The 26,958-nt window shown below is 41.7% G+C and overlaps 1 protein-coding gene across 7 annotated transcripts in view; it reads left to right on the plus strand.

Annotated features, from left to right (window-relative positions):
- Positions 1 to 26,958, plus strand: part of NAV1 (neuron navigator 1) — a 253,429-nt gene that overhangs the window by 216,554 nt on the left and 9,917 nt on the right. For 2 of the 7 annotated variants that reach the window (XM_058274946.2, XM_058274951.2), the window contains 12 exons: positions 421 to 718; positions 1,597 to 2,290; positions 2,780 to 3,214; positions 3,689 to 3,730; positions 4,437 to 4,585; positions 6,488 to 6,658; positions 7,795 to 7,847; positions 8,599 to 8,622; positions 8,734 to 8,811; positions 11,881 to 11,964; positions 12,245 to 12,356; positions 24,271 to 24,392. In XM_058274946.2, coding sequence (XP_058130929.1) covers positions 421 to 718; positions 1,597 to 2,290; positions 2,780 to 3,214; positions 3,689 to 3,730; positions 4,437 to 4,585; positions 6,488 to 6,658; positions 7,795 to 7,847; positions 8,599 to 8,622; positions 8,734 to 8,811; positions 11,881 to 11,964; positions 12,245 to 12,356; positions 24,271 to 24,392 — 2,262 coding nt within the window. The remainder of the gene's footprint in view (positions 1 to 420; positions 719 to 1,596; positions 2,291 to 2,779; positions 3,215 to 3,688; positions 3,731 to 4,436; positions 4,586 to 6,487; positions 6,659 to 7,794; positions 7,848 to 8,598; positions 8,623 to 8,733; positions 8,812 to 11,880; positions 11,965 to 12,244; positions 12,357 to 24,270; positions 24,393 to 26,958) is intronic. The other 5 variants (XM_023585586.3, XM_058274947.2, XM_058274949.2 and 2 more) reach the window with 3 other exon arrangements.

Genomic DNA, 26,958 nt, shown 5'->3' on the forward strand with positions numbered 1-26,958 from the left:
GTACGTGACTTTGCAAACACCTAGGCCTCCATCTCAAGATGAGTCACAGGGCAGACAGTGAAATGCCTATGTACATACACTCACCCACTCCATGGGATTGGCTCCTATATACCTTTCGCCAAGTTCTTTTAGAGGTGGGAAAAAAAGTTGAGGCTACCCAAGACTTTAGATGTCATGTTGACTATTGCCTATATTAATGCCAATTTGGAGTGAAACATATAAGAGCTATTCCAATTGAAGAAGAAAAAGAAACCCAGAGATCTGTCTGCTGTCCTCTCTTTGGAACCCTAGAAGTTTAGTTAGAAACCCTAGATTACTCACCCTGGGAAGAGCAGGAGTACCCAGCAACCAAAATGAACCCACACAGCTTCCACCCCCAAGTGAATGTCTCACTCTGCCTTTTTCTCCTCTTCTCTTTAGCTTCGCACAGACTCAGAAAAGCGGTCATTGGCAGAAAGTGGGCTGAGCTGGTTTAGTGAATCAGAGGAGAAGGCCCCCAAAAAACTGGAGTACGACAGTGGTAGCCTGAAGATGGAACCTGGGACTTCCAAGTGGCGGAGAGAACGGCCTGAGAGCTGTGATGATTCTTCCAAGGTTGGAGACCTGAAGAAGCCCATCAGCCTGGGACACCCTGGTTCTCTGAAAAAGGGCAAGACTCCACCAGTGGCTGTCACTTCCCCCATCACTCACACAGCTCAGAGTGCCCTCAAAGTTGCAGGTGAGTCTGGAATAAAGGAAGGGACAAAGGCAAAACCTATTTCTTTAGTTATACCTCTTCTTAACAGTGCTTAACTCATACGATGATAGCAAACATTTGCATAGTGCTTTAGCCTATAGTATTTTATTTGGCCTCTGAAACAGCACATGAGTTAGGAAAGACAGGTATTACTATCCTCATTTTACAAATGTGGAAATAGAAACCCAAAAAAGTTAGGTGACTAGGCCAAAATCACTCAGCTGGTAAGAGATAGAGGAGGGAGTGAGTATGGTATGTTCAGAGGCTAGTTTGACCGGCCTTCAAACAGGACCTGCCTTTCCTTTGGTTTCTTTCATTCCTCTCCCAAGACTCTTGATCACTGTACTTACCTTTATAAGGTCCTTGCTTGACATCTTTGGGAAATCCTAAGAAAACAGTAAGTCAGACAGTTATGGCAAGAGAATTGGTACTACTCCCAAAGTTGGCTCTTTGGGCAACTTTTAGGCCTACTCAACATTTCCCTCTAGTCTCTAACTATCAGTCGACATTGCCACACCCTAGCCCATTTGCTTCACCTCCTTTTTTCCTTCCTTAGATATACTTTCTTCTTGATAATCTTCATGGTTGTCTCTGTCATCTTAGCCAAAATAAACTATTCTACCCTGGAAGCAGAAAATAGAACAAACAAAACAAAAAATCCTAGGCCTACCGTACACTCAAAGTCTCCTTCCCTCTGGTAGGAAACTTCATTAGCTTATCTAGTACTTGCATACCCATATTTAGGCTTCTAAAAATCTGCAATACATTGACAGTATTCACTTCTCCCATGGAGGGAAAGAAACTTTTTAAGCTATTGGTCAGTTTCAGCTACTTTTACCTCATTTCTTACCCTCTTGCAGGTAAACCAGAAGGCAAAGCTACAGATAAGGGTAAGCTTGCAGTGAAGAATACTGGGCTACAGCGCTCCTCTTCTGATGCTGGTCGGGATCGCCTGAGTGATGCTAAGAAGCCTCCCTCAGGCATTGCTCGTCCCTCCACTTCAGGATCCTTTGGCTACAAGAAGCCGCCTCCTGCCACAGGCACAGCCACTGTCATGCAGACTGGTGGTTCAGCAACTCTCAGCAAGATCCAGAAGTCCTCAGGGATCCCTGTCAAGCCAGTGAATGGACGCAAGACTAGCTTAGATGTGTCCAATAGTGCAGAGCCTGGATTCCTGGCTCCTGGAGCCCGCTCCAATATCCAGTATCGCAGTCTACCCCGGCCAGCCAAGTCTAGTTCTATGAGTGTGACTGGTGGGCGGGGTGGACCTCGCCCTGTTAGCAGCAGCATTGACCCCAGTCTCCTCAGCACCAAGCAGGGAAGCCTTACACCCTCCAGACTGAAGGAACCATCCAAGGTAGCTGGTGGGCGGACCACTCCAGCCCCTGTCAATCAGACAGATCGGGAAAAAGAGAAGGCCAAAGCCAAGGCTGTGGCTTTGGACTCAGACAACATCTCCCTGAAGAGCATTGGCTCCCCAGAGAGTACTCCTAAGAATCAAGCAAGCCACCCTCCAGCCACCAAGTTGGCCGAGCTCCCACCAACTCCTCTCAGGTACTCAAACTGGGTTTCCTCCTTATCTGTCTGCTCTGACGTTCTTTGCATATCCCTGTACTTCTTAGACAGGTAAGGCATGGCCTTTCCACTGTTGTCCCTAGGCCTCTGCAAGGGTCATTCCCCACTCCTTCCCTCTTTCAAAATGGTATTCAAAACTCAACTCATTTATACCATTCCCTGATCAACTCTTAATCTGCCTTCAGCACTTGCCTTCAGCACTTTACTATGTTGACACACATATACCCATGTGTATATAAATTCACTTGTGTATCCCTTGTGCATGTGCTGCCTCCCTCATTAGACTAAACGTGCCCCAAGTCAGGTATTGGATTTCTTCCCAGCGTATTTCCCTGCAGTACTGGAATCAGTCTTATAAGCAAATAGTCAGAAAATGAGGAAATTGGACCAGGATTTCTCTAAGGTTCCATCTGCCTCTTGATTCTATGATCCTGCTATTATAAATATTTTGTTCTCTATTTCTCTCAGGGCCACATCTAAGAGCTTTGTCAAGCCACCCTCACTAGCCAATCTTGACAAGGTCAACTCTAACAGTCTGGATCTACCATCCTCCAGTGACAGTCATGCTTCAAAGGTTCCGGATCCACATGCTACAACCTCAGCAGCTGGGGGCCCTCTGCCTTCTTGTTTCACTCCTAGCCCAGCACCTATTCTGAATATTAACTCAGCCAGCTTCTCCCAAGGCCTGGAGCTAATGAGTGGCTTCAGTGTCCCAAAGGAAACCCGCATGTACCCTAAACTCTCAGGCCTGCACAGGAGCATGGAGTCCCTCCAGATGCCAATGAGCCTGCCCAGTGCCTTCCCCAGCAGTACTCCCATCCCCACCCCACCTGCTGCACCCCTGGAAGAAGAAAGAGAAGAGTTGACCTGGAGTGGAAGCCCCAGAACTGGGCAATTGGACAGGTAAGTGGTTAGAAACAGGGCTTTCTGAACATGTGCCTGTGCCTCCAGCTCACTTTGCCATCAGTAATTCTATCCTATATGTGTATGCCACTTTGTGGCCTTTCAAATAGTTTTCACATGTTAAGTGATTTCCTTTGCCTCACCAACTACTCCATGAGAAAAGTGGGACAGGTGTTGTGTGTGTGTGTTTAATTATTATGCTTTTAAATGGAGAAACCAGTGCACAAAGAAGTTAAATGACTTATCCAAGATTGCATAAGTAGTTGGACCTTATGCCCAAGGCATTTGTTTCAGATAAATGTCTCTGGTGGTGAACCAAGAGGCAGGCTGTGGCTGTCTTCTTACCTTGTTTGTCGAGATAAAGGGCTCACATTTTTATGCCCTGTGTCCTGGGTCTACATCTTTCAACTCTCTGGTTCCAAACTTTGAGTTCTCAGATGGACCCAGATTCTCTTTTTTTTTTTATCTCCACAGTAACCAGCGGGATCGGAACACCCTTCCCAAGAAAGGCCTCAGGTAACTCTTAAATGTATTTTCTTTCCCTATACTGAGGCTCCATATCTGTATGAAAAGTCATAACTGGACATCCATTAATCCCTCTGTCATGAATTTAGTGACTATTTTAGCCCAGTCATTTGTATGTGGTCCTATGCAAATACCTACTGGTACCCTGCCCGAGCTTAATATTACATATGCGTCAGCATTATAGCAAGTGAGAGGGAAGAAACAGGTTTGTGCATGGGAATCATCATACACTTACCTGTACCAGCCTGTTGTGTCCCAATCCTGGATGAACTTCCTCTTTGTAATTTTCCTCCCTCACAGTTCTAAAGGAAAACAGTTTGCCTCTCAGATGGGCAAAAGCAGGGCAAACCTGGTTTTCCACTGTTGCTACAGTATTGAATTGTTAGTTAGGTGATTCCTTCTACCTAAAAGCCCACATAGGGACCATAAAGTTCTGCTCTGAATGTCAGGGAAGTTCTCATGTCTAATTCCATCATTTCTGTCCCCACCTCAGGAAATCTTATAGCACCTCTGGGAGAGGATGCTGAGTCACTGCCTCTGTTGCTTCCTCCTTAGGCAGCTCTGTCTGCTTCCCCTTTTCCTTTAATGCTTTCAGAATCCCCTAGCACTGGTCTAGCTCAGACATCCTCCTCACCAACAAAACCTCTGGAATCACTTTGTAGTTGCCCAGACTGGGTTGTTCTGTTTTCTCCTCCAGGTACCAGCTTCAATCCCAGGAGGAAACCAAGGAAAGGCGACACTCTCATACCATTGGTGGGCTGCCTGAATCCGACGACCAGTCAGAGCTGCCTTCCCCACCTGCACTTTCCATGTCCTTGAGTGGAAAGGGACAGCTTACCAATATAGGTCAGTGTTTTCATTTATCACTGTGGTGTGGGATGAAGCATGGCTCACCCTGCAGGTGAGGCAAGGCTTGGGTTTCATCTTCTACTTGACTCACACTATATTGGGTTGCTTCATGGCACCTCATGAATAAAACTGAAGGGAAAGTGCTCGAAGATCCTAAACTAGAAAGTTGCCCCTGGACACAAGTTGTTCTGAGTCTTTCATAAGATCCTTGTAGCATCAGAATCTGAATGATGACATAGAAAAGCCATAACCCAAGGAATAGAGGTCAAACTAGTACAGTGAGCAAGCAGTCATTGCTAGAAAGGAGCCACCACACCCAGTGCTTCCAGGGCCAGCTGGTGAAAGGGCAGTACTGAAATGTTAAGCTGGTGGGGTGGGAGGAGAAAAAGGTGGTTTATTGTAAAGGGTGGGATCTACCTCCAAACCCAGAGAAGTCCAGCTTCCCCAACTGCTCTGGCTGGGCCAGGTCATCCTAGCCCTGTAGGCAGAGCTGTCTGAGACATGTCCTGGTCACGCCCTTTCTAAATCCTGAGGGAGAAGGGAAAGGTAGGAAAGAAGGAAGTGACTAATTCAGAGATAGGGGACTGCGGTGAGGGGTGGGGTGGAGGAAGAAACTTCAGATAGAGGGCCTGGGTACAGCACAGAAGCATACCAACCCTGATTCTGGGAAGTACTATGCCATGATTAGCCTAATAGGACTCCCTTACAGTGCCTGGACTAGGCCTGTTTGCTTGTTGTATCTTCCTGAACTCATCAACTCTTTCAGCTGAGAGAAGGAAAGGAGTAAAGAAAAGCCAAGGACTTATTATATAACATGCTTATGTGATGACTGTGGGGAATTTGAGGAAAGACTAGGAAAGAAACCATTCTTAAGGAAAGGTCATCTGGTCTCTAAATTAGGGTTACTAAATGGAGGGTGTCACCAGCTTGTTCTCCATCTCCACTGAGGGCCAAACAAGAGAAGATACATTTACACAGTAGGATAAAAGACTGGGCTAAACAAACACCTTACTGATCCAAAAAGGCACAAGAGAGAGGTGGTGTGAAATTTCCTTCTGCCCAGCTCCTTTACAAATAAACTAGACATCCACCTACTTGTGCAGAGACAAACGAATAGACAGGGTAGCTCCATGTAGCCGTCAGCCCTGAAAGACTGTAATCCCAGTAAGAGGGAAAGGGAAGGGCTCCACAGGTCAACAGGGATTCAGATGAGTCCAGCTTCAAAGCAGATTCCACAGGCCTTACCTAACACTCTCACCTGCTCTGTCATCTGACCTTCTAGCCAGGGGAATGCTAGGCAAAGAGGACCATAGTTCTTGATGTTTTAGAACTGACCCAGTAACCCAGAATTGCACTGCTTTTGGGAGCGTCTTACTCCCTTCCATAATGCCAAGTCCATTGAATCCCGTAGCCTAGCCCCCTTCTCTAACGGGTTCTTCTTCATCATTCAGATCTTAGTCTTGGTCTGAATTCTCAGCCCTCCCAAGCTGCCAGTTGTATTGTAGAGAACCACAACATCCCATTTTCATCAACACATCAATGTGATGTGAAGGTTTCATAAAAGCTACCAGGCCCCCAGCCTAACCTTCAAAAGCAACAATTCCGGAGAAGACAGGGTTGAGGAAAGTTCTTTAAAATAGGAAATGCTCTTCACCTCTATTCCAGATAACGAAGTCCTTCTCCATTAGGGCTTGATCTCCCCATGTGGGACCCCATTCCTAACCACCAGCTGCTTGCACACTCCCACTGTCCCACCCGCCCCTTCCTTTCCTGCCCTCTCACCATTTGCCTCTCATGCTCCTGGTGCTCCATTCCCCAAGGGACCAGAGAGCTGATGACCCTGCCTCTTCTCCTGCCCTCCCCCTCCTTCTCCTGTCCCCCTCCCCTCTGTCCTTCCAGTGAGTCCCACTGCGGCCACCACGCCAAGAATCACCCGCTCCAACAGCATCCCCACCCACGAGGCGGCCTTCGAGCTGTACAGCGGCTCCCAAATGGGGAGCACCCTGTCCCTGGCCGAGAGACCCAAGGGAATGATTCGGTCAGGATCCTTCCGAGATCCCACGGATGATGGTGAGACTTCATGCCAGCGCGGTTCACGCTCATTCCAGCTCTGCTGGGTCCCCTCACCCGCCACCACTTCCACTACTACCACTACCACCACCACACACACTTATATATATATATATATGAGTCACAGAGCAATCAGCTGGGGCCATTTCAGTTCTTTCTTCCCACCCCTTTGAAGGGTCTGGGGGCCCAGAAACCTTGGGAGGTACTGTCTAGCACCTGGGCTTTGGGATGGAGCATCTACCTTTGGGGCTGGGGGAGGGAAATCAAGCATGGAAGGGTTAAATGGTACCCATCAGAGTGCTTTGAAAACCATTGCTCTTACCCTCCTCATTCTAGCAGTAGTCTTTCCTCCCCACAGTCTCAGAATATATTAACAGATTCAAGGGACATAATGGTAGCTCTTAAATCCTTTAAATCCTTACAAAGAATTAGGCATCTCCTTCCTCTTTCAAGAACATTTTTAAGATTAGCTTCAGGTAGGGCTCTGTGGTTGTTTGGTGGAGATCTGGGTGTTAATGTTGGTCAGAGCCTGGAGGGCTCTATGGTAGTCTAGCCCTCCATTATTATTTTCAGGATTCTTATTCCAAGAGGCATTCCTTGCAGACATGCTTAGTTCTCTCAGCAGGGCTCAATTGAATGAGCAGCATGAGTATTCCTCACTTCAATTTTTTTCCCTCGGAATGATCCCAAGGATCCTAGGCAAGTGTCCCAATACTGAGAAGAGAAAGCACAGGCAGAATTGCAGTGTTTGTTCTGAGTACCTCTGATGAGAGACTCCCCTCCTCTGCCGCTAAGCACTGTCCTGATTGGGAAGATGATGCCTACCCACAAAATTCTCCTTTACCTCCCCCTTAAATCCTTGTTCCCCTTGGAGCAGGCTGAGCAAGGGACCACGGTACACAGGCTACCAGAGAATATAGGCTGAAAGAGGAGACTGCCTCCACTCAGACCCTTGTCTCCTCAGCAGAAACCTGCTTTGGGCTGTTGCAATACTAGTTGGGTCCCCCATTCTGTTCTTTCTGTTTGCTCCAGATGCCCTTCAGAATCAGAATCTAAACTCCTGCCTTAGGGCTCTTCCCAGGAACCCCTTGTCCCTGCACAGTCTGTTAACTCTTTGTGTTCTGCTTCTCTTTCAGTTCATGGCTCCGTGCTGTCCCTGGCCTCCAGTGCCTCCTCCACTTACTCCTCAGTAAGCGCATTAACTTCTCTTCCTCCCTCATCCCCTCTCCAGTACCATTCCAGCTCTCTCTAGAACCTTCTTTGGTTGGGTAACTGGCTGGGGGTGGGTGGGCAATATAGCCAGCTCTGCTTTGCACCTTATGGATCCAGGGTGGGGTGGAAAATGTGCCCAGAGCAAAGAACACTCATTTGAGTGCTTCAATTCCTCCGTGGTCTTCTGGCCTTGCCACCTCCTAAGCAACTGTGGTGCTTTTTCTTCCCTTCCTTTGAAAAAACTGGAGAATCCCCTTGTTATCGAGTCCTTCCTGTGTCATGGGAAGTGGGAAGCATTTATGGCAAGATGAGATGAATGGTTCCAAGGCCTCTAGAATTCTAATAGTGTAAAGAATTTGCTAAGTGTCCATTGCAGGGCACTGTTTCTTTTATTTGGCTATTAAGTATTCTCTGGTCTTGAGATCTGTTCTACCACTAATTCTTCACTCCTTGAAGTTGTTGGCAATAAGGTTTAGTCTTCAGACCAATCGAAGTTTCATTTCCCAGCCTTTTGGCAATTACAAATGTTGGCTGGAGATGAGCTCCAGAGAAATCTTTTATTGAACCCCACATACAGGGTCTGAGCCGAGTCCTTTGAGGAGTCTCTTTGCACCTCTGCATCATGCTTCTTCAAGTTCTCTACCCTGCCACTGGGGCCTGGCTTCTTCACCTCCATAGTAACCACTTCCTTTCTCTCTCTTTCTCTCCTTCTGTGCTCCCTTCTTCAGGCTGAGGAGAGGATGCAATCTGAGGTAGGGTGTGAAGCCTTTGTCTCTGCTTATTAACATCACTGCACCCCATTTTCCTTTCAAATCTTATGCTTCTTCTGCTGCCATTGGTTTGTATTTCTCTTCCTTTCACAGCAAATCCGGAAGCTTCGTAGGGAACTGGAATCATCCCAGGAAAAAGTGGCCACCTTGACGTCTCAGCTTTCTGCCAATGTGAGTGCCATTAAGTACAGAAAGACCCAGGCAATTATTTTGGCCATGAATAGATAAGTCCAGGCAAGGAAGGAACATTATGTGACGAAGTATATGCTGGGCTTAGACTCCAAGGGAGTGCGTCCTCTTCATAGCTCTATGAAGATTTGGGGATTGTCCTTCCCCTTCTCTGGATCTCAATTTTAATTAAAAACCATTTTTGCCCTATCCGAATTAATAGAGGTGGACGAGTTCATGCCCATAATGTTCTATGAACTCTCTAGAGAATGGAAAGAGGATTATCACTGCTTCTGCTCTGAGGAGGAAACAACCTTGCCATTGACAAACATAGTTGTGTATTATAATTACAGGTTCCTTGGAGCCCTTTACTACTGCCTTGGGGCATGTTCATGTCTTTGTTCACATCACTTAATTGGGCAGGCCCAGAATTGGTAGTACAATTCTGTGTGGTGACCATGACACCACTTAGAAACCCAACTCCCATTCTAGTCTACCTCCTCTACTCAGAACTGCCTTTTCCTAGTAGTCTCCTCTGGCAGTTGGCAAAAACGATCTGAGCTTTAGGTTGAGAGCTAGATTTCTTTGTTTCTACCCTCACCCTGCTCTCAGTGCCTATGGTTAGAATGAGTTGTTTTCTTATTTTAGGCTTTGGTTTTTCTACTCTGTTCAATGGGAAGTAATGAAACCACCCCCTTGAACTCGGCTGTGATAGTTTCTCCCCTGTAACTGAGTAAAAGGGAACATAAGAGCCATTTTCCCCAAAGCTGTAAACAACAGCTGAGCCGGATCTGAAGGAGCTTTCCAAATGTTTGCACAAAAGTAACTATGTCTTCAATTTCCGCAATAATTTCTGGTTTTTTCTCTTTCCTTCCTCTCTGGGGAACCCAGATGTCAGTCCTGGGGCTTTCCCTTGGAATCAGGTAGAAGACTTTCCACCAAGATTTTGCATATTTCCAATATATTTCAACAGCAATTCCCTCACTACAATGATTATTCTCCTTATTCTCTTTTCCCAAACCCTCAATTCATAAGTTGTATTCTTACCAGTTTGCTTGACACACATCAAGCACTTTTCCCACTTTTGGGGACCCATAAGAATTGCAATATAATCAAGAACCATCTCTTCTTTCCCTTGCACCCCACCCACCAAAGCCAGATCATGTCCTACAAACCCCAGGAAATTTATGTCTGGGAGATGCTGGGGAGAGAGGCGCCAGGGAGGCAGAGAACATTATTATGTCTGATTCATTTACACTGCAATCTGTCAACCATCGTGCTGTCAAGGCTAGGCTAGAGCCAAGGAAATTAATTTAGAGGGTGATTTTTCTTAGAACAGGAAGTTCCCTTTGGCTAAGAGAACAAACTAAACCCCCAGACACGGTGGGATCTGAATTATAGAGTCGAATTTTTGCCCAGGGTCAGAGGCCTCCCCTCATCAGGAGACATGATACCAGGACTTTTAGAAGGTTCCACAGCTCTCCTCAAAATCCTCTGATTCCAGACTGAGCTTTTGTCATGTTCCTTTGGACCTCCCAGCTGCTGAAGCTGAGGGCACACTCTAGATAGGGAGAGACTCCAGACCAGTTTACCCCTCCCAGATGGTAGCCTTTCTTTAGCACCACTGCCTAGCTCTGATGTCTTATGTACCCCTTAATCCAAGGTTGGGGATTAGCGAAAGGTTCAGAGTAGAGAGAAGAAATGTAGTGGTAGAGGAGAGGAGAACCCAGCCAGAATAAAAGGAGTCCCAAGATGGGCAGAGGCCAATACAGAAAAGCAGACAGGAAGCCAGGGGCTCTTGGGGTCTCTCATGAGTGCCAAGGACTACAAGTGGTCAGTTTACAGACAGATACAGTAGATATAGAGAAGTAAATAAGGGAAGACATGAGATCAAGAAGACAGAAGTTCCCTGTGCAGTGGGAGAAAGTAAACTGCTCATAGGTCAAGTCATATGTCTGCTAAGGAGCCCAGGCCTGGAAAAAGTTATAGTAAGAGTGGAAGAGGAGGCTCAAATGGGAACAAAGGAATGGCCTACAGCCAAGATCAAATGAAAATAGACTCCAGGCATGTCTGAAGGGCAGTGGGTGAAAACTAGAGTTGACCTGACAAGGCAGAATTATTAGCAGATAGGAAGGAGTGAGAGTGTGTCACAGGGATTCTAGAGTTCAATATGAAAAACCTGCCCAAAATATGTCCATCCCTTCTTGCTAGGTTCATTAGTCTATGCAGATACCCCCTACTGATGGTAATTTCCCCAGCCCAGAATGGACCAACCACCTTTCTTTTCCCTTACCTCATTCCTTTCACCTTTCCTGTCCATCCTGCTGCCAATTGGCCACCTAGAGTTCAAACCATGCAGGGAATTATATTTGCTCCAAGTAGCCTTAGCTCCACTCAACCTTTCCCCAGACTTCTCATATCCTGAGGGCCCAATAGAATCCTTCATTTCTCATGAAACAGACCTGACACCTAGTGACCAAACTGTGGAATTCCCCCCGAAGCTTCTTGAGCTATTCCATCTATCCCTGCAAAAGGAAGCCTGAGAACACCAGGAAAAAGGAACTACAAAGCAAGAACAAGTTAAGACTGGAGGACCACCCTGGGAGCAGAGGTGGAAGAGATGGACCAGTCCAGCCATTTCTCTTAGGAGATTACTTGGACCCAAGGGGACCAGCCCTCTAGACAATGGAAAAAATAAATCCAAATAATAGGAATGACCCCAGAGGTTGCAGCCTGCCACCCCACACTTCACATAGAACAGAAGGACAGCTCCACTTCTGGTAGATGATAGGTATAGGGTCTCAACTTTTCGAGGGTCTGCCCTATATTCACGTTGCCTAGGTCACTTCATTATTCAAGAAGCTGGTCCCTACCAGAAAACTTCTTCAGGCCAGAAAGTTGTTTGATTCCATGCCTGCTGCTCAGGGAAATCAATATTAAGAACACCAAGAGGTTTATTGGTACTGATCAGCTCTGAAACACAGAAAATCAGACAATACTACTTCCCATGTCAGTCTTTTCCTTTCTCCAAGCCTCAAATGGCTTAGGATCCTCCTTATTTGTTTGTTTTAGGCTAATTTAGTGGCCGCTTTTGAACAGAGTTTGGTGAACATGACATCCCGTCTACGACACTTGGCAGAGACAGCAGAGGAGAAGGTGAGTGCCCTGAGGAGGGCAAGAACGGATGCAGTGAGGAGAGTCTCCTGGGCAGACATGCTAAGACTGACCTTCTCTCCTTTCTCTTGAGTGCCAGTTTCTCCCTCCCTTTCTGTCACCCTGATTTCTCAACCTGCCCCTCAATACATTGTGAGCATATTCCTCGTCCTGGTTTTTTTCCCTTCCCTATCAGGTCTGGTAGACTTGTAGTGCTTAGCCCATTACAGGCCCATAGTAGGTGCCCCTCATCCCAACTAATGACTCTTCTTCTCTCTCTTAGGATACTGAGCTGCTGGATTTGCGAGAAACCATAGACTTTCTGAAGAAAAAGAACTCTGAGGCTCAGGCAGTCATTCAGGGAGCCCTTAATGCCTCAGAAACCACACCCAAAGGTAAGGCATCCAGCCACAGAATTGAGGGGAAACAGAAATGGAGTGAGAGAAAGATTACTGCAGGTTTTTATCTGCATGCCCACAGTAAGGCAGGTCCCATATCCAATTTCTAGAGCAGGGCCTTTTGATGCCTTCATTGTAATGCTGATAAGTGAGGGATACCATACCATCCTGAGGATGAGGGAGAGTAGAGGAGACTTGTCATCTCCAAGTGTCAGTCCTGTCCTGACCTTTAGACCCAAGCCAAAAGTGCGTCAGTGGCAGCCATTAAAATAACAGTTGACATTTTTATATAAATGTGTTACATGTGCATATACACACACATATATATAACCTTTCCTGGTATTCACTTCAGTGAGTGGGATGCAGTCTACTCTTCAAATGAGATCAAAGATGACATAGGTGACATGGAGCTCAAATGACAAGTCAACCTTGGCATTTAACAACCAAGCAGTCGAGTATTACTAGAGAAAGTCAAGATGAGTGGTAATCTGATGCCACAAAAATCTGTGACCTCTAACTCCAGTCAGGCCCTCTCTGTAGCTTGATAGTCATTACTCGTCCAAAGTCAGTTTTCTTTTTTTTTCACTATCAGTTATTCCCAATTTTCATCACTTTTCTCAAGCCCCTTTTCCAGCCACTGATTTGCCTAAATCTGAATGTAAGATTTTGCCTCCTCCTTTATCAAGACAATAAACATCTTAAGTGAGAACTCCATTGACTATTCTTTATCCCATCAATTTTTGTTCATCCTATCCTTATTTATTTCTCTTTTTTGTGAGGAGCTATCCCTCCTGGCCAAGAATGGCTCCTGATCTAAAACTTTTGGGTGCTTACTCTAGCAGTTATACCCCCACACACATTCTTTTCCATATTTGGCCTCATATTCTCTGTTTACTCTTTCCCTTCTGCTTATAAACCTATGGAAGGCTCTTGTATCTTAAAGCATAAAAATATGTATCAACCTTATGTACCTTCGAACTATAAATTCATCTCTTCCCTGTGTTCACAGCCAAACTTACCTTTCCACCTCTCTTTCACACCTAACACCACTATAATTATGTTTCTCTCACCATCACCCTGCTGAAACTGTTCTCACTAAAGTCACCCGTGGACCCCCCCCCCCATTTTCTTAAAACCCAACTTACAATTTTTAGTATTTATTTTGACTTCTATAAAATGGAGATAATAGCACCTAACCAGAAATTTGTTGTGAGTATTAACTCAGATAATGTACATATAACTCCAGCACAGTGCTGGGCATAGAAATGCTCAAAAAAAGGTCTCTCCTCCCGCCTCACACATCATACTACCATCACCGGTCTCCCAATATTTCTAAGATTTACTCTAACATCTTTCTTATGAAATTTTCTCCCTAGTTTCTAAGTCATCATTCCTGTCTTGGTCTCTTCCTACTACTCTGACTACTTAATGGAACTCTTTCCTTTTCCTCTACTTACTCATTAAATATTGTTAGCTCCCAGAGCTCTAATCCCAGTATTTATATTTATCCTTTACCTTCTGTAACCTCTTTTAAAAATTGAGATATAATTCACATACCATAAAATTGACCCTTTAAAAATATATTATTGAGTAGTTTGTAACATAGTGACAATGTTGTATAATCATCACCTCTATCTAATTCCAGAATATTTTCTCACCCCCAAAAGAAACACCATTCCCATTAGCAGTCACTCCCCATTCACCCCCCCACCCCTGCCCCTGGCCCTTGACAATCACTAGTTTACTTTCTGTCTCTATGGATTTGTCTACTCTGAACATTTCATATAAATGGAATTGTATAATATGTGGTCTTTTGTGACTAGCTTCTTTCACTTAGCAAAATGTTTTCAAGACAGTCTGTCATAGCATGTATCTGTACTTCATTTCTTTTTATTACCCAATAATATTCCATTGTATGGATTTACCACATTTTGTTTACCCCTTCAGTAGTTGATGGACATGTGGGTTTCCACATCTTGCCTATTATGACTAATGCTGCTGTGAACATCCATGTTCAAGGTTTTGTGTGAACATGTTTTCAGTTCTGTAGTAGGATTGCTGGTTCATAAAATCTATGTTTAACTTTTGAGGAACTGCCACCAAATTGTTTTCTAAAATAGCTGCAACATTTTACTTTCCCACCACCAATATATGAGGGTCCAAATTTCACCATATCTTCCTTACCAACACTTGTTATTGTCTGTCTTTTTTATAATAGCTATCCTAACAGGTATGCAGTGATAGCTCATTGTGCTTTTTTTTTTTAAAGATTTTTTTTGTTTATTTCTCTCCCATTGTCTGCTCTCTGTGTCCATTCGGTGTGTGTTCTCTGTCCACCTGCATTATCAGGCAGCAGTGGGAATCTGTGTCTCTTTTTGTTGCGTCATCTTGCTGCATCAGCTCTCCATGTGTGCGGCGCCACTCCTGGGCAGGCTGTGCTTTTTTCACATGGGGCAGCTCTCCTTGCCTGCACTCCTTGCCCATGGGGCTCCCCTACACAGGGATGCCCCTGTATGGTATGCGCAGCAGCTCTGCACATGGGCCAGCTCACTACATGGGTCAGGAGGCCCTGGGGATCAAACCCTGGACCCTCCATATGGTAGGCGGACTGTCTATTAGTTGAACCACATCTGCCTCCCTCTCATTGTGGTTTTGATTTGCATTTCCCTGATTGCTAAGAGTGTTTGAACATCTTTTCATGTGCTGATTGTCTCTTTCTAAATTTTCATGGAGAAATGCCTATTCAAATCCATTTTTATGAAGTCCAGTTTACCTATTATTTTCTTTGGTCCTGGTGCTTTAGGTATCTTATCTAATTCAAGATCATAAAGATTTACTTCTCCAGTTTCTTCTAAATGTTTAGTTTTTCAGCTCTTACATTTAGGTGCTTGATAAATTTTGAGTTAATTTTGTATATGGTATAATGTAGGGGTTCACCTTCATTCTTTTGCATGTGAATTATTGTTGTCCTAGCACCATTTGTTGAAAATATTCTTTCAAGATCATTTTATTGTCTTGGCACCTAGTCTAAAATCAATTGAACACAAATGTATGGTTTGTTTCTGGATTCTGAGTTCTATTCCATTTGTCTATATGTCTATCCTTACGCCAGTAGCATACTGTCTTGATTACTGTAGCTTTCTAGTAAGTTTTGAAATAAAAAATATAAGTCTTCCAACTTAGTGTTCTTTTTCAAGACTATTTGACTATTTCAGTGCCCCTCACATTTCCCTATGAATTTTAGGGTTGGTTTATCAATTTCTGCAAAAAAAAAAAAAAAAAAACCTGCTGGGATTTTTATAGGTGTTATGTCAAATCTGAGTATTAATTTGGAGAGTTTTGTCATCTTAATAATATGTAGTCTTCCAATCCATGAGCACACAAAGAAAAAGAAGATTATGGACCATTTGCAGGGGAAAAAACTTGCTAGAAACCATCCTTGAGGAAGCTCATACATTGGAACTATGAGTCAAATACTTTAGATCAATTGTCTTAAATATGTTCAATTAACAAAAGGAATCCATATAAAGGAAATAATAAATGAAATGAGGAAAACATAGTCTGAACAAAAAAAAAAAGCTGGAAATTATTTAAAAGAACCAAGCAGAAATTCTGGATCTGCAAAGTACAGTGATTGAAATGAAAAACTGATTAGATGTATTCAACAGCAGATTTGAATAGGCAGAACAAAAGATCAGCAAACTTGAAGACAAAACATTTCAAATTGTTGAGTTTGAAGAACAGAAAGAAAAAGAAAATAAAGAAAAGTGAACGGAGCCTGAGGGACTTGTGAGACACTCATATGTACCAACATATGCATAATTGGAGTCCCAGGACAAAAATGAGAGAAAGGAGCAGAAAAGGTATATGAAGAAATAATGGCCAAAAACTTTCCAAATCTAATGAAAGACATGGCTATACCGTCCCAGGACGGTCAATGAACTCCAAGCAGGATAGAGTCTAACAGATCTACACCAAGACACATTAGAGTGAAATTGTCAAAATCCAAAGACAGAGAAGATTTTTCAAAGCAGCAAGAGAGAAATGACTTGTCACATACAAGGAGTCCCCAATAATATTAACAGTGGATTTCTCATCAGAAACCATGGAGCCCAAAGACAGTGGAATGGCATATTTACAATCTTTAAAGAAAAAAAAAAAACTATCAACCAAGAACTCTATACCCTGCAAAATTCTTTCGAAAGTGAAGGAGAAATTAAGATATTTACAGATAAATGAAAGCTTTAACAGTTCATTACCAGAAGGCCTGCCCTACAAGAAATGCTAAAGGGCATCCTTCAAGCTAAAATAAAAGGATACTAAACAGCAACTTAAAGCCATCAGAAAAAATGAAGGTCTTTGGTAAAGGTAACTACGTAGCTAACTATTAAAAATTGTATTATTGTACTTCGGGTTTGTAATTGCTCCCAACTATCACCCATCTTACTTAACAAATATATAAAATAACATTTAAAAATCTATGTTAATAAACATAAAATAATATAATCTGAGACAATAACATATAGGAGGAGAGACAGAGTTATATAGGAGTAGAGAGTTTATATACTACTGAAACAAGGTTGGTACTAGTCAAACTAGGGAGAAATAGGCAGTTTTACTATCTATTACTATTAGGAAACTTCAGTACACCACTTTTGTTTTTTGGGTTTTTTTTTTTTCTGTTCTTCTAGTACTTTTTTTTGTCTTTATTTTTTCAATATTACATTCAAAAAAAATATGAGTAGAGATCCCCATATACCCCCCACTCCCCTCACCCCACTCCTCCCCCCATAATAACAATCTCCTCCATCATCATGAGATATCCACTGCACTTGGTGAATACATCTCTGAGCACCGCTGCACCTCATGGTCAGTGGTCCACATCACAGCCCACACTCTCCCACAGTCCACCCAGTGGGCCATGGGAGGACATACAATGTCCAGTAACTGTCCCTGCAGCACCAGCCAGGACAACTCCAAGTCCCAAAAAAGCCCCCACATCTCATCTCTTCCTCCCACTCTCTACCCCCAGCAGCCACCATGGCCACTTTCTCCACACCAATGCCACATTTTCTTCGATTACTAATCACAATAGTTCACAAATAGAATATCAGTAAGTCCACTCTAATCCATATGCTATTCCTCCATCCTGTGGACCATGGAATGGTTGTGTCCACATCTATATCAAGAGGGGGCTTAGATTCCACATGGATGCTGGATGCAATTCTCTTGCTTTCAGTTGTAGGCACTCTTGGCTCCCTGGTGTGGTGGTTGACCTTCTTCACCTCCACATTAGCTTAGTGGGGTAAGTCCAATAAACCAGAGTGTAGGAGCTGAAGTCTGTTGAGGCTCAGGGCCTGGCTATCACTTTTGATAACAAAAAGAACATCTAGATTGAAGATGAGTAAGGGAACAGAAGACTTGAACAGTATGATAATCCAACTAGGTCTAACAGACATATTTAAAACTTCACCCAGCAACAGCAGAATATACATTCTTCTCTAGTGCACCTGGATTATTCTCCAGGGTAGAACTTACGTTAAGTCATAAAAGAAGTATTAGTAAGTTTTAAAATACTGAAATCATCATACAGTGTTTCTTCTCTGAACACAAGAGAATGAAGCTAGAAATCGGTAACAGAGGGAGAAATGGAAAATTCACAAATATGTGGAAATTAAAGACCATATTCTTGAACAACCAATGGGTCAAAGAATGAATCACAAGGGGAATTAAGGAATATGTTGAGTCAAATGAATATGAAAGCACACCCTACCAAAATTTATGGGATGCTCAAAGGCAATGCTGAGAAGGAAATTTACAGCTTGAAATGCTTACATTAAAAAAGAAGTATGATCTCAAATTAGAGACCTAACATCACAACTGGAGGATATAGAAAAAGAAGAGCAAACTAAACTCAAAGTGAGCAGAAGGAAAAAAGTAACAAATATTAGAGCAGAGATAAGTGAAATAGAGAATTAAAAAAATAGAATCAGTGAAACCAAAAGTTGTTATTTGAAAAGATCAGTAAAATTGACAAACCTTTAGCTAGACTGATATAGAAAAAAATGAAAGGAGAGAAGACCCAATGACCAAAAATAGAAAAGAAAGATGGGACATTACTTCAGACCCCAAAGAAATAAAAAAAAAAAACATACTATGTACACCAACAAATTAGATAACCTGGATGAAATGGACAGATTCTGAAAAACATTACAAACTATACTAACTCAATAAGAAACAGAAGATCTCAAAAGACCAATAACTAGTAAAGAGATTGTATCAGTAATAAAAAACCTCGCAACTAAGAAAAGCCCAGGACCAAATAGTTTCACTGGTAAATTTTACTAAACATTTCAAGAAGAATCAACACCAATCCTGCTCATACTCTTCTAAAAATTGAAGAGGAGGGAACACTTCCTAACTCACTCTATAAACCAACATCACCTTAATACCAAAGCCAGATAAAGATAGCTTAAGAAAAAAAATTACAGATAATATTCCTTATGAATACAGATGCCAAAAATCCTCAGCAAAATACTAACAAACTGAATCCAATAATATATTAAAAGAATTATACACCATGATCAAATGGGATTTATCCCAGATATGTAAGGGTAGTTCAACATAAGAAAATCCATTAATGTAATACACCACATTAATAGAACAAAGGAGAAAAAATACATGATCTTCTCAATTTATGCAGAAAAGGCATTTGACAAAATCCTACCCCTTCTTAATAAAACTGCTTAGAAAACTAGGAATAGAAGGATATTTCCTCAATATAATAATGGGCATTTATGAAAAACCACAGTTAACATACTCAACATGGCAAAAGACTGGAAGCTTTACCTCTAAGATTGGGAACCAGACAAGGAGATGCCACTTTCACCACTGTTATTCAACATTGTACTTGAAGTTCTAGCCAGAGCAAATAGGCAAGAAAAATAAATAGGCATCCAAATTGAAAAGAAGTAAAACTTTACCTATCTTCAGATAACATGATCCTATATAGATAAAGTCCTGAAAAATCCACAACAAAGCTACTAGAGCTATTTCATGAGTTCAGCAAAGTGGCATGGTATAAGATCAACATGCAAAAATCACTAGTATTGAGAAGCTGTGGTAGCTCAAGTGATTGGGCTTCTGCCTACCACATGGGAGGTCCTGGGATCAGTTTTGGGGCCTTCTGGAGAAGGCAAGCTGGTGCAGAGGGTAAATGCAGAGAGCTGATGCAACAAAAGAGACACAAAGAGGAAAGACAATGAGAGACACAACAAACCAGGGAGCTGAGGTGGCTCTGGTGATTGAGCCCTGCTTTAGGTAATGGTTTCTTAGACTTTAAAAGCACAAACAAAAGGAAAAAATAGATAAATCAGACTTCCTGAAAATTAAAATCCTTCTTTGCATCAAAGGACTTCATAATGAAAGTAAAAAAACTACCCACAGAATAGGAGAGAATATTTGGAAATCACATATTTGGTAAGGGTTTAATATCCAGAGTATATAAAGAAATCCTCCAGCTCAACAGCAAAATGATAACCCAATTTTAAAATGAGCAAAAAACTTGAATAGACATTTCTCCAAAGAAGAAATACATATGACCAAAAAGCACATGAAAAGATGCTCAACATCATTAGCCATCAGGGACATACAAATCAAAACCACAGTAAGGTACAATTTCACACCCGCTAGAATGGCTACTATTAAAAAGAATTAAAAACAGAAAATAAAAAGTGTTGGAGAGGATGTGGAGAAATAGGCACCCTCTTTCATTGTAGGTGGGAAAATAAAATGGTGCAGCCACTGTGAAACACACTTTGGCGGTTCCTCAGAAATTAGAATTACGGTGTGACTCAGAAATCCTGCTTCTAGGTATACACCCAAAAGAACTGAAAGCAGAGACTCAAACAGATAATTTGCACACCGGTGTTCATAGTAGTAATATTCACAATAGTCAGAATCAACCCAAGTAACCCATCAATGGATAGCAAATTTTGGTATATACACGCAATATTATCCAGCCTATAAAAGGAATGTAGTTCTGATACATGCAACAACATGGATGAACCTTGAAGTCACTATGTTGAGTGAAATAAGCCATACACAAAAGGAAACTATTGTATGATCTCGCTGATATGACATAATTAGAATAAGCAAATTCATAGATTCAGAAACTGGAATACAGGTTACCAAGGGCCAGAGTAGGGGTAGGGAACGGGGAGTTAATGCTTAAATGAGTTTCCATTTGAGGTGATGGAAAAGTTTTGGTCATGGATAATGGTGATGGTAGCACAATATTGTGAGTGTAATTAACACTAAATTATATATTTGAATGTGGTTAAAAGGGGAAGTTTAAGGGTGTATATATGTTACTAGAATAAAGTTTTTAAAAAACCATAGCAGGAAAGCGGGTATAGCTCAGTCATTGAGCTCTTGCTCCCCATGTACAGGGTCCTGAGTTCAATACCCAGTACCTCCTAAAATAATTAATTTCATTAATTTTTTTTAAAAAATCATAGGATTATATAACACAGTGAACCCTAATGTAAACTATGGTCTACAGTTAATGGTATAATTATAATATTGTTTCATCAGTTGTAACAGAGGTACCATCTAATGCAAAGTATAAATATAGGGAAAACTGTGTGTGTGTGAGGGGGTATAAAGGAACTTTGAATATTCTGCATGCTTTTTCTGTAAACCTACAACTTCTCTAATTAAAGAATAAATTAAGTTTTTAAAGAATTAGTCAATTTTCTTAGGTGTGATAATGATATTGTGGGAAAATGCCCTTATTCTTAGAAAGAATATAAATATAAGAATACAAATACTGAAATATTTATAAATAACATGTCATGATGTCTGCATATTATTGTCAAATCATTCAAGTGTGTGTGTGTGTGTGTGTGTTTGAAGAGCAGAAGTAAATATAGCAAAATATTAACAATTGTTGAATCAAGGAGGAGGCCATATGGGTGGTAATTGTACAATGCCTTAAGTTTTTCTGTATATTTGAAATATTTTAGAAAAACAACTTAAAGAGGGAAAAATATACTATACTCTTCCTGATCTAAGACATGTCTTTCTTTTCTAACCTCATCTGCCACCATCATTTCTCTTACACTCTGTATTCCAACTAAACTAATAGTAACAGCCAGCACTTATTGAGCATTGCTGTATGCTAGCACCTTTCTAAGAATTTTTATATATATTAATTTATTACAGGTAGCAACCATATAAGATATATTTTATAGATGAGGAGAATAAGGTCAGAGAAAATAAGTAACTTGCTTAAATAAAACTCTCAAATGATAGAGCTGGGATATTCAGCTATTTCTAGTTTCCAAGTATCCCTTGCTCTTCATTGCCACAGTATGTGATACATATTTGTTGCATGAGTAAATCATGTCTTTTGCCAGGAGGTCTCATATTATCTTCAATTCATCTTGACCCAGGCTCAGGTTGGTGAGGAGGATTTTTTAGAAGCATTCAAACAGTCTAATGTTTAAAACAATAATGGCTTTGTTTTATTTTATTTTAAAATAAGTACAAATGTACATGGCACAAAATTCAAAGTGCTTGAAAGGTTTCCTAACTTTTTGAAGATTGTTTGAGTCTACAACATATCTTTTGATCTTAACTATACTCCAGAGCATATTTTTTTCATTTAATTAATAGGCTTACCACTAATTGGAACCCCCAAATAGCTAATAATGGACAGATGCACACTTATTTTGCTACCCTGCACTTTGTTTTTAACTAACTAGTTTTCAGTTAAATTAATTTTTATCATAAAAGCAATACATGCTCTGGGGGAAAATGTAAACTTGGCCTGCCAGCCAAGTTTGTCCCACCATCTGTTTTTGTAAATAAAGTTTTATTGGATACAGCCATGCTCATTCATTTATATGTTGTCTATGGCTGTTTTCATGCTATGACAGCAGATTGAGTAGTTGCAATAGAGACCACATGGCCATAAAGCCTAAAATACTTACTATTTTAGTAAATACTTTTACTAAAAATATTCTGGCTCTTTACAGAAAAAGTTTTTGATCCCTGATATAAACTATACGTGAGGATATATGGTCAATTATAAAAACCCTCTCCCTGTTCATGATCCCTGCCTCCTAATTCCACCGTCCCAATCCCCAGAAATAACTACTACTAACAGTTTCTTTTGGATCCTTACAGAAATAATTTTCTATACATATACCAACGAAAATATATGGATACATATTTCCTTTTTTTACAAATGAAAAATTCTTTACTTCAACATACTCTCTTGAGAATTTTCCCTATCCTTTTAAAAAACTAGAATCGCTCAGTATCATAAATTTGGTTTGATAATCACTGAACAAAGGGTTTCTCTTATGCTTTATGAGCTCTGGTGGTACAACATATGATCTGAAGATCTTATCCTGTTGTATGAAGGGAAAATTAGGGTTTTAAGATACATTTCTTGTCATGGAAAGAATCAAAGAATAACCAAATAAACCCGTTATTTCTTCATTTAACAGATCCTGTTTCTAGAACAATTGCAAATAGCCACCTAACTAGTCCTGTACTCATAGTCTAGTTTCCTTTCAATTCACCTTTCTCATTGTTAGTATAGTAAACGATATGAAAAAAAACCTTTTGACATTGAACTATAGTTATGCAAAATGCTAACATTGGGGAAACTGGCTGAAAGGTACATAGGATTTCCCTATACACTGCTTTGTAACTTCCTAAAAATCTGTAATTATTTCAAAATAAAAAGGTTTTTAAAAATCTGAACATATTATGCCCTTGCTTCAGAATCTTTGCTTCCATTCCCTATGGCACAAAAATAAATTTCCTTTAAGAGACATTCAAGGGTCTGCCTGATCTGGCCTCAGTCTAATCTTTACTCTCACTTTTTTTTAATCACCCCCTGCCCTGAAATGGCTCCCTCATCTGTCTGCTTATTGTTTCCACTTGTTGTCTGCTCACTGAGTCCACTCATTGTGTCTGATCATTGTGTCTACTTCTCTTCTTTTAGGAGGCACCAGGAACCAAACCCAGGACCTCCCATGTGGGAGGTGGGTGCCCAACTGCTTGAGGCACATTTTTTCCCTGCTTGTTGCATCTGCTTGTAGGGTCTGCTTGTCTTAGGAAGTACTGGGAACCAAACCAAGGGTTTCCCATGAAGAGGACGGGTACCCAGGTGGTAAAGCCACATCTGCTCCCCTCCATTCTCACTTCTTGCTGTGGCCCTATGTGCTTCTTCTATTCCAGACTACCTGCACTTCCCCAAAGCAAAGCCATTTCCCCATACAGTATCTTTGCATGTACTTTTTCTTTAGCTCTAAATACCATTTTCAGTGTTTCCATCTGAAGAACTTCTCTTCTTTCGAGACCCAAACATCTACTCCTTTGTTACTTCTTTCCTTCCTTGCTGTAGAAAATGAATCATTTTGTGTGTGTGTGCCATCACAAAACTTTTTCTCTCTCTCAGAAATTTTCTACCTATAAGATGGGAAAACTGAAGCTGTTCAGGTTAAATGCACGGCATGTGGATAGTTATACTTGGCCTTGAGCCACTGGCTCAAGCATTGCTGAAGAAAATCATGAAGAATGGTAGGTTGGTATCTTAAATGGTAGAGGGCTTCTCAGACCTATTTAGCTGAGCTCACTTCTTCATGCCATCACTATTTCTCCTACTAAACTGGGAGCTTCTTGAGAACAGGGGTCATTTCTTTTTTTTCTGTTAAAACATAATTGGTACTTAATAAATACTTGTTGAACGAATGATCCAAAAAATGAATAATGTAGACCTGAGAATTGGTTGCTTTCTTTCCCCTCTTCCTTCTGCAACTAGACTTGCTTTGAGTCCCTTGTTTTCCCTAAATCTGCCCTGTCTGTTTTCTTCCCATTTATACTTGGCCCCTAGAACTTCGGATCAAGAGACAGAACTCCTCGGACAGCATCTCTAGCCTCAACAGCATCACCAGCCATTCCAGCATTGGCAGCAGCAAGGATGCCGATGCAAAGAAGAAGAAGAAAAAGAGTTGGGTAGGTAAAGATTTGGGGGAGGAAACTCCACCTCAGAATAGAAATCGGATCCTTCCAGGATTAACCAAGATATAATCGCTTCTACTACTAAGCCTCAATCCAGTGTCTGCTCAGAGTGAGGTCTGCTAAATTAACTTCCCTACCCTCACCTCAGTCATACCCTACTTGTCCCAAGTGCATTCTAGAAACTCCTGGAGCTCATTTCTTCAAATTTTGAAGAGGTATTAGTGGTGTTCTCTAGATTACTTCAAAAGGACCCTCTGTATTACCTTTGGCTGGTCCAGAGATTTTTTTTCCTGGATAATTCTAAACTGACTTCAGATGCCCTCTCTGAAATCCCTTGGGCAGTTCTGAGACACTGTCAGCTCCTCTTGCTGCCTATGATAAGGAGAGGATTCCCAAATGGAGACTTCTTGCTGTCTGCCCGCTGTTCAGTAAAACTAGCCCACAGACCTTTGCGTAGTGCAGATAGGGGTCAGCTATGTGAAATGAGTGATTAAGTGTTGCTTCTTTTTTTTCCCCCTTCAAAATGCTGACTTCAAATCCCTATTTTTTTCCAGGTCTATGAGGTAAGAAACCCAGCTCCTCTCTCCTTGTTTCTTTCTTTCCCTTTGCCATACCTTCCCCACTTCCAGAGTAACTCCCTCTCCCTTAAAAAGGACAGCCACTCATAGCACTAACTGTAACAACCATTCCAAAGTTCCTAACTCACTCCACTGCATGGTCCATCCACAGCTGCCCCACAAGAGGACAGAGGAGTGGTCTGGTTGGGGGCCAAATGGTAAGGTCAAACAAAATTCAAATCTATTCCATCCTGTCTTCCTCCTATTACGAAAGTTGCCTGTTGTAAAAGCAGTCAAACTGAGGTCCTCTTATCCAGAAAATGAGCTTTCTTATTTTGGGCTCCATCAAACTTAACAACCCAAAAAGGAAGAGAATCACAGGATGAATGTTTTCTTGGCTACAATTTCCAGAGGCCAGTTCCGTTTTGACCTAGCCTGAGGATTTAGCTCAAGAGTGGGATGAACCAGAGATAGGTAAGGGATATGGTCCAGTCTAGGGTACCCTCAAGTCCCTCCAAAATCTGGAGCTTCTGCACATTCATGGAGTTTCCAAACACATTTCAGGGATTACAGTATTGTCTAAGACAAACAGAAGGGGGACCCAAAATTTCCATTACAAACCAAATATCTGAGGCTCACTCTAGACCTACTGTGCATTGTGCTAGGTATTGTAAAGGACATGAGATATAGAATCTATAATCTCAGGCCTCAAGGAGACTACAGTATTTCCTGGGAGACAAAATAAATATTGTACAAATAAAACCAATAACAATCCAACAATGCCAAAATGCCTCTTCAGGTAAAGAGTGCTAAAGAAGTTCATGGATGAGATTCTAATTACCATTGGCAGGGAAAACCTCACAAAGGAGGTCAAAGTTAAACTGAGATGGCATGGTGATAGGTACCATAGAATGTGATAGAATTCTTTCTGCACAGATGCCTTATTAGAGGGGAAGCAGTAGGGCAAGAAGACCCATTTAGCTGGAGCACAGACTGAGTAGGGTGGAAATGCCAGTATAATTATTTAAACTTGATTTAGTAGGCTGGCATTTCAAAGGGTTTTCCACAGATCACCAGTCCTTTTATATGTTCCTTAAACAGTGATACCATCAAAAATAAATGTGAGGAACACTGCATTTACTATAATGTATGTTTGCCCATTTAAAGTTCTAAGTCCTCCAGTAAAGAATCCTGTTTTATTTTGCTTATTCCATCATTTCCTGAACATATTTGACCATGGAACCCTTAAGAACATAACAATCAACATCTCCCAATAATTCTGGATTTGGGAAGACTTACTACACATAGAACACTATTCTCACTTAGGATTTTATTAATCTTAGAGGGCTTATATTCCTGACAGATTGTGCAAATTGTGGTCACAAGATCTCTTTCTGCACTGCATGCTTGCACACATACACACACACACACGATTTCCCATGAGGCAGTGGTATAGAGAAAATGCCATTGGATTAAACATCAGAAAGTCTTTGTTCTAGTCCCAAGTCTTTCTCCAGTTATACAATCTGGAGCGTGTCAACTCTGGCCTTTTCATCCTCAATTCTTCATCTCTTCAGTGAACTGAGCTTTATGGAACTTTGAATCTCTAACTGCTCTTGTGTATGACCCCTGTAACAAGCCAGCTGCACACATACTCTCACTCATTTTCACACCCCAGCCAGAATGGTCTTCCTCCATATTCTACCTTGATGAGACCCCAGCACATACCACCCACAGATTCCAGCCATCACCTAACAGCTTTCCTTTGCTCCAGGAGAAATACTTGGAAAGGATACCCCCAAATTTTCCCTTCTTTTCTCTCACGTCCAAAAAATCTGGTTTGCCTTTGTCCCCATAGCTTTGACCCCTCCTTTACTCTCTGTCTCTTGCTACCATTCCACATCTGTGTCCCTGTGTGTGTGTATGCATGCTGTATGGATGCATGTGAATGGTTGTGGGCCAGGACCCTGGTTTACAACTCCAGCGCATATCCCTAGATCCAT

Source organism: Dasypus novemcinctus, chromosome 13 (genome assembly GCF_030445035.2).
Source record: "Dasypus novemcinctus isolate mDasNov1 chromosome 13, mDasNov1.1.hap2, whole genome shotgun sequence".
NCBI lineage: Eukaryota > Metazoa > Chordata > Mammalia > Cingulata > Dasypodidae > Dasypus > Dasypus novemcinctus.